General features: G+C 46.0%; 1 protein-coding gene across 1 annotated transcript in view; it reads left to right on the plus strand.

The window, feature by feature from the left end:
- AGBL4 (ATP/GTP binding protein-like 4) overlaps positions 1-8,069 on the plus strand; it is a 646,044-nt gene extending 637,975 nt beyond the window's left edge. Inside the window, exons 10-11 of the mRNA XM_015563308.1 lie at positions 3,974-4,070; positions 7,533-8,069. Of these exons, the coding sequence (XP_015418794.1) occupies positions 3,974-4,070; positions 7,533-7,653 (218 nt within the window). The 3' untranslated portion in view covers positions 7,654-8,069. The remainder of the gene's footprint in view (positions 1-3,973; positions 4,071-7,532) is intronic.
- Positions 8,070-8,582: the final 513 nt, after the last annotated feature.

The raw sequence follows: 8,582 nt of genomic DNA on the forward strand, positions 1-8,582 counted from the left end.
CACACCTCGAGGGCATCTCAGGACTTGCCTGCAACTGCAAAGGACTCCACAACTCCATCTGCAGCCTCCACACCACACTCGAGGGAAAGATTCATCTGTTTCATCATGCACCTGTCCGACACCGTGGGAGGATGAGTGAGGGAGGCAGAGACAAAAGCTATTTCACTGTCACATTGTTCTTCAGGCCTAGAGGCTCCTACACAGGTGCCTCTTAATATTCCAGCAGTGCCATCAGCCTTACCAAAGAGAAATCACTTTTTCTCAGCCTACCCCTCTGCAGAGCTAATCAATCTCCTTTAATGATGATCATCTGTTGCTGGCATAAGGAGGAATGTGAACAGAGAAAGAATTCTAGGTGGGGGTCTCCAAACAGGGAGCAGATAGGAGTTAAATTTTTTTTATATGGAGCCAGGATAATGGCAAGGAAAGACCTACATGAGGACAGAGACAGTGTCCATTTTTCTCTTCATGTATCCCAGCTCTTAGAACCTTGTCTGAAGTGTAGAAGACACTTAATAAATATATGAATGAATGAATGAATCGAGCAAATGAATGAATGAATGAATGGACTTCAGTTTTCCTTGTGCCAATACTTGATGTGTTTCAGTGCACAAGTCAGTTTTGATTTCTCATCTGCAAAACGGGGATGATAACCAGGCCTGCCCGCAGCACCCACCGTGGGAGAGAGGACAGTCCCAGCAGAGCCTCCTGCTTCCCTGGTTCAAGGGTCCTGATCCCGCCTGACGTCCTTGCCTGCCAGCTGCAAAAAGCAGATCAGGAGCTACCTGAGAACCTGAGGAGGCTGACATTTCCAGCTCACAGACCATCCTGAGATTTTTGCTGGCCGTGAAGAGTTGGGAGTTTTCACCCCAATTTTCTTCTGGCTTAATTCTGCAATATATTGAAAGGTTCCCAGCCAAAAGAGTTATTGCCTTCTCTTTGCCTGGATCTTAAATCTTTGTTGAAAGACAGCTTGTTTTAATTGAAAGTATTCAATCACTCTCTCCCTATCTCCCACTCACATCCCATTTTTTGACTCAGACGGGGCCATTGCAGTAAATCATCTGGAGTGAGGCCCTCAGGGGTTGAGGGAATGTAATGTGGCTGGAGAGGGGAAAAGGGCTGCCCCAGACAACTCCCACCTTCAAAACACTGTCCTTTAAACAGAGCTTGTCGAAAATGACCAGTGCCCCACAGTGGGACATTTTGCTGGAGCAGCCCAGCTCCTTTCCTTGTGGAGCTCAAGAGTACTGATTTACATGGTGTCCTCCAGGGTGGCTGCAGGTCTGTCTGTCACTGCGGGCTGGGGAGGCAGGGTCAGGCTTCCTCTTCCCCATGCATTTTTTCATTCAGTCAACACCCAGGTGTTAGTCACACACTTCATCACAACAGTCTTGTGCGGCAGGCATCACTGTTTCCCTTTAAGATGAGGAAACTGAGGCTCAGGAGATTGGCTTACTTATGTGAGGGCCCACAGTGCTCTAGTTCCCCCAGACTTAGTGTTTAAAACAAAAGCTATTCTCTCATATTGTCTGTGGCTCAGAAATTTTGGAAGGGCTCAGCTGAGTGGTTCCAGCTTGGAGTCTTTGGTGGAACTGCCTTTAGACAATGTCTGGAGCTGGAAGAGCAGAGTGCTGCAGGAGCTAGGATATCTCTCTATCATTGTCTCTCACATAGCCTCAGGGCCTCCCCCTGCAGCTGCCCAGGCGATTGGGCTTCCTCACAGCATGGCAGCCTCAGGACTGCTTGCCTGGCGGTTCAGGACCCCAGCTGAAGTCTTCCAGTAAGCAAGGGGTAAGCTACATTACCTTTGATGACCTTGCCTCAGAAGTCTCACAGTGTCTGCCATTTGTTTTGATTACAAATGAGTCACAAGCCCACCCAGATTCAAGGGGAGGGGACATAGACCATATCTCTCAGTGGAAGGTGAGTCAAAGTTATAGCATAGAATAGCATGTGAGATGGAGCTACTGTTACAGACGTCTTTGGGAAATACAATCTGCCATACACAGTACATAATAGAGTCAGGATTTGGATTAGATACATCTGATTCCAAAACTTCTGCTGCAACTCTTCTACCCAGTCCTCATTCCTTGGGGACCTCTCATTCTTGCTGAGCCCTTGTAGCTCTTACTGTTGGCACACGCAAGCATGATTTGCTTTCCTTAAGCTTCCAGCAGCTCTGTGGGCCCTGGCCGTGAGGCTGCCTTCAGGGTCTGCTGGTTAGAGAGGCCATGCCAGCTTGTGAACTTTTTAAAGAAGGGCACAGAGAAGGTCGGTCAGATCCAGAAGAGGAAAGCAGGTGGCAGCCCCAGAGCACAGCGGGCGTGCGGCAAAGCGCCTGTCATAAACAGCTCATCCTGTGTTTTTCCTTCTCCCACCAGGCACTGGCCTGGGATGACTCAGCCCTTGACAGGAAAGGTGCTTTCAAGTTGGGAAAGAGCCCAGGGTTGTGGAAAGCTTACAGTTCTGCAGTCAGACACTCCTGATTTTAGTCCTGACTCTAGCATTGCTGGGTATGTGGCCTTGGCCAAGTTCCTTCACCTCCCAGAAAATGCTTCCCTCACTGGGTTGCTTTGATCAAAATGCATATGTAAACAAGGTACCCAGTGCAGTGCCAGGCACATGCCAGATGCTCCAAAAATGCCAGTGTTCATGTTCTGGGTCCTGCCCAACCCCAACTCTGGGACTTTTTGAAGAAGGTGGAACAAATTCACTCGACCCTTCTGCAATGGCTAGTCTAGCTCCAAGACCTTGGATGGCACAGTGGCTGAGAATTCTCCTTGAAATGATAACAACACTAAGCTGTCAGAAGGCTGAGAGTGAGTCGGCCCTATAAGGCTTGTGGAGGGAGGGAGAGTGGTATAGGAAGACAAAATAATGTAGACAGAGGCCTGGAGGGGGAAAAGTTCAGTATTGCTACAGTGTGAAGGGCAAGGAAGAGGGTAGATGTAGGGAGGTAGCACGCATAAGCCAAGAAAATAATCAGGGACCCAATTACGAAGGACCTTGTAAATGAAGTTCCAAAATTTGAAATTTAAAGGTAACTGGGTGCCACTGAACGGTTTTACTCAATTGGGTGACATGATCAAGTCTGTGTTTTAGAACAGCCCCCCTGGCTACATTGTAGAAAAGGGGTGTAGACAGGCAGTCAGGACAGGGCAACAATAAGCCAGGGAAAAGGACATACTGGCCTTGTCTAGGGGCATAGCAGGGGGACTGGAGACAAGAGACAAACTCAATAAATAGGAGATCCATGGAGAAGAATTGGTGGCAGTTTGGATGTTCTGAGCTAAGGGGCATGAGCTAGGTAATAAGTGCTTTGAGTGAAGTCAGTTCAGAAGCCATGGAAGTATGGGGCAAGGGGAGAGAAGTGTCATGGAAGGTTTTGCTAAAGAGATCTCACCCAATTGGAGACTTGATAGGTATGAATTAGTGAAGGGAAGAGGGAGGAACTTCAGGAAGAGAAAACAGCTTATGTGAAGGCCTAGCACTGTGAGATATAATGCAGAGAGCAGATACTCTGTGGCGCTGAATAGATGATTGCTGTACTGATTTATACTAAGGCGTTAATGGCCACTGTGGTCCCCAGGGAGTTTGTGTTTTAACATAGCTCTGAAGATTTATTATTGGTAGCATGGGGACACTATGTAGGATGAGAGGATTTTACCATTGTTGCTGGATTACCAAAGAAGAAGACAGATCCCTGAGGGTCAGGCTGGCCCTGCTCTACATACAACAAATCTTCCTCTTGGGTCTTATGATCGGCTTCCTGATAGACCTGAAGCCAGACCACAGAAGCCCAGTTATTCCCAAGAGGTGTTGTGCAGATTGAAAAGATATTCCCTGCAAAAAACATTAAGTAGTGAGTGATACAACTGTTTTTATTATTGTAATCCTTTGTTATACTCGTCCTCTTCTCACTCTGTGCCAGTCTCTTTTCCAAGTTGCTCCTTAATACACCAACTTGCAGATATGAAGCTGGGGCGGAATGTGGCCAGAACGTTTTTGGATTATTATCGGCTGGACCCCATGGTTGAGAAAATGGCGATTCCCATGCCAAGGCTGCGGTGAGTGGCTGAGCAGAGCAGTGTGGTCTGGAGACCTGCTTTGTGGGCTTCACATTCAGGGGCAACTACCCTCAGTTTCCCATCTGTGGCACGGGAAAGAAATGCCAGCCCTGCCACAGAGTGTATGGGAAAGAAGAGCTTAACAGAGTATTTCTTGAGTATAAAGTATCAATATGGGGTCGGACAGTGAGGGGTGGTCACATTTCATGGGAGTCTACAGGGATGGGGCTTACTGGGAGCCAAGTGCAGTCATAATTCTAAATTAGTCTGGTGGTACCATATGCTACTTCATCTGATAGCTCATCCTCAGAGACTCCTATGTCATCTAGGCTCCTAAAGTGTCTTATCCTTCCATTTCCTCATCCATAAACTGGGACAGTAGCACTCAGTTGGAAGTTTATCATACATATGTCCCTTTGGTGCATGGTAGTCCCCTTCCCTCAAGACACAAAGGTTCAGGGCTGGAGGGGACACACCCCCGAGAAGGTTTGGCTCAGGCGCTCTGCTGGAGCAACTTCTTAAGCCAGTGAGGAGAGACGTCAGGAGATGAGTATTCTTCCTGGGGACTAAACAAGAGTGCCAAGCACTGGGTGTTCCCACACCTGCTGGAGGTGAGCCCAGTGAGCATTTGGGCATCTGGATTGTGCAGCCCCTGCCCTGCCTCTTGTCTTCATTTCCTACTTCCCTTGTGGTCCAGCCTCCTTGAAGGACATGAAGATGTATAACTTACTGCTCCTGCCAGACCAGTCTTCCCACAGTCCTTGCTGAAGACCTTGACTATGTGCTTGCTGCCTCAGGGCCTTTGCACCTTCCTCCTTACCTAATTATTAACAACAACAACAAAAAACCCTATAGCAGTCATTGTTATTTATTGAGTGAAGTAATTGCTGTCCCTGATCCTATTTATTTATTCCTTGTAGATGTTATATGCTCCATATTACAAATGAGGGAAAGAGAGCTCGGAAAGGTGAAGAGAATTGCCTGAGGTCAAAGAATTTTTGTCAGAGCCAGGATCTGATCCTAGACTTTTATGATTCCAAAGCTAGACTGAGGTCCAGCTAAGTTCCACTGGAAAGTGAGGATTCAAATTATCTCAGGCTCATTGTAGCTGTGGGACCTCTTAAAACCTTTGTTCTACTTATCTATAAAGTTGGGGTAATAACAATGACCTCTAAAGATGGTTTTAAAGATTAGATACAAGCTTGGTACAGTGCCTAGCAGCCAATAGATGGTCAATAAATGCTTTGATCTCCTCTGGTTTCTAGTTTGCCGTCCCAGATTTCCAACAGGCTCTTCATAGCCTAGGGCAAGATCCTGGCCTTCTCTGGTTGAGTTGGATGATTTCTCAGGGCCCCAGTTAAACCATGTTGTGAGTCACTATCCTTGAGCCCCAGCTGCATGACAATGTACTCTGACTCATAGTCAGTCTCAGATTATTCACCAGTCATGGGGCTCTTTGTGCCCCCCATCCTGGGGGAGGATTACATTTATTTCTTCTCTGTGCTCCCACAGTGTCTAGACGGTACTGAGTGTGCATTTTTGTATACATTCATTCGTTCATTTAGTCATCCACTTAGGAAAACAACACTTTATGCAAGGACCCTGGGGAAAGGATGAAGCTGAATATATAAATGATTAAGGTATGACCCTGTCTTGGAGGGGCTCACCTCTAGAGAAAAGTACTCAGTTCTTTCTTAGAAGTCATTCTTGATTGGTTAAAGTTCTTAAATTTTTAAAGCTTTATAAAACTCAAAAGAACTCTTAGAATCTCATTTGCAAGTTAATTTGGGGATTCTCTCTCTCAGGTCCTCTCTCAGCCTCAATGAAATTATTTTGATCCTTTACCACTTTTTTCTTGCATGTTGCATTGTGTCAGACTAATGGAATGGGGCTGACAGTCGGGGACTTTAGCAATCATCCAGGACCCCTCCTCACGATACAGATGAAGAAGACATGGCTGGTCAGATGCATGATGTCCCTTTTGTGTGCTGCCTCCTATTGTCTTTACCTTACTCCTCAGTCATCAACAATGAAGGAAATGGCTCTTCCAAGGTCAGAGCGTAGGGGACTATAGGAAGTCACTTCCTCAGTTCTAATCCAGATAGAATAAGAGATTGCCCTCTTCATGCCATTTACCATTTCCTGCCATGCATTATAGTTCTTTATTATTCTGTGTAGTTATTTTGTTCAGTTTTCTTCTCTACTAAACTTATGCAGCCTGAGAACAGCATCAATGACTGACTCATTTTGGGACCATACCTAGTACCCAGCACCCTGCCTTTGTAAATTACAATTGGCAAGGAATGATACTAGGTACATTTACTCATAATTTTATCTAAAGTCATGATGCCCCTACAGGGTTGGACTATTTTATCCCCATTTTACAAATAAAGCTCAAAGAAGTTAAATAACTTTACAAGGTCACACCTCTTATATATAGCAGTCCTAGGAATTCAGTTGAGTTCTTTCTGGTTCTGAAGCCCACTCTTCCCACTGGGAATCAATCTTAGTCCAAAGCATGAATGAATGGCACACCAACTTACCAGTCACAACATAAGGCCCTGCGTGAGGGAAAATGAAAAAGTGGATACGACTTGGTCCCTGACAACAAGGAGCTCATAGTCTAGTGCAGGGGTAGGCAAACTTTTTGTCTCGAGGGCCACAATAGGTTCTTAAACTGGACCGGAGGGCCAGAACAAAAGCATGGATGGAGTGTTTGTGTGAACTAATATAAATTCAAAGTAAACATCATTACATAAAAGGGTACGGTCTTTTTTTTTTTTTTTTTAGTTCATTTCAAATGGGCCATAGTTTGCCTACAGCTGGTCTAGTGTGTGAGCCAACCAGACAGTGTATGGTTACTAAAAAGTGGCGTTAAGGATATTGCATTGAGTGCTGCCTGCTGGCTACTAGCTGCTGTGACACAGTGATGAGCCAGACACATCTCTGACTTAAAAAAGCCCCCAGACTGTGGGGAGACAGACCCATCATGAAATTCCATAATCGGGCTGTACTGAGAAATATAAAGAGGGCTGTGGAGCCCAGATGCTTGTGAAGGGAATGGGTCCTAGGCTCTCTCAAGCCATAGCCCTTCTATGTGTCCACCCCCATCTTATCGTGAATGGGTAGAATGAGGTAGAATCAAGGTGGAAACATGGAAGAGTTGAGCTATAAGAAGTTAGGTTTCTTCCAGAACCAGAATGATGTAATGTATCCATCCATCCACCTATCCATCTATCCATCTATCCATCCATCCATCCATCCATCCATCCAACCACTATTCATTGAACCACTGTGCTTGCTTTGAACCAGGCCCTGAGGTGGGTTCCCAGGACAAGACAAGGCCACTGTTCCTAAGCGGTCCCAATCCAGTGGGGGAGATAGACATGCACACAAATGATTTCATACACTGTGTATATGTGCTGTCCTTCTTCTCTCTTTCTGTCATCTCTCCCTTTGCAGGAAAGAAAGACCCCCTCCCTACAAGTACCCACTCCGGCGGGGCCCGGCCAGCAGCTATCCCATCAGCAAAGGGGACAAGAAGAGCTCAGTGAACCACAAAGACCCTTCAGACTCTTTTTAAGGACATGAAGTCCTGGGAGGTCTTGTGGAGCATTCATTTTCTGCTGGGGCATAACATTAATCACCTTCTAGTTTCCAAGAGAAGGGCTGTGGGATAAGGAATAAGCTAGTGAAGAGGAAGGGAGGAAAATGAGAAATTTCATCATTGATTTTCCCTTTTACCAATGGAAAATCAATGGTAAGGCTTCAGCTTACAGCTCAGGAACAAAATAGGAGATGCACACCAGGCGAGTACAGATGCCCTTTCCCACCACATAGAGATGCTCACGGGAAGAGGAAAATCTGCACATCCCTCTGAGAGGTTGGTCAGAAGTCCGTGCTCTCCAGCCCTTTCCCTGTTGAAGTTGTACAGTTACTACAGATGGTTACCTTTTATTTATTTTTATTTTTAATATATTTTATTGATTCTTACAGAGAGGAAGGGAGAGGGATAGAGGGTTAGAAACATCGATGAGAGAGAAACATCAATCAGCTGCCTCCTGCACACTCCCTTCTGGGGATGTGCCCGCAACTAAGGTACATGCCCTTGACCGGAATCGAACCTGAGACCCTTGAGTCCGTAGGCTGATGCTCTATCCACTGAGCCAAACCGGTTAGGGCCAGATGGTTACCTTTTAAAATAAGCTCTGGTTGTTTATAGTTTTAGAAAAGCTGTGCCCATATCTGCTGATCCAAAGCAACATCAACAACACATGCAACCCAGAGACACCTGCACTGCTGGGAACAATGGGACAGAGTTTTCAAAATTACAATGGTCTCAGACATCCGGTTACTTTATGCATGAGTTGCGTGCTCCCTGAGTCCCCCAAATCCCAGCATGCAACATCAGAAAACTGTTCCAAGAGTTATTTCCCAATGGCCTGGGTGGTTTCATTGAGAATTTAGCTCCAAAGACAAAAAATGTATTGGTCACTCAATCTCCAGATTCTG

Source organism: Myotis davidii, unplaced genomic scaffold (genome assembly GCF_000327345.1).
Source record: "Myotis davidii unplaced genomic scaffold, ASM32734v1 scaffold539, whole genome shotgun sequence".
Taxonomy (NCBI): Eukaryota; Metazoa; Chordata; class Mammalia; order Chiroptera; family Vespertilionidae; genus Myotis; species Myotis davidii.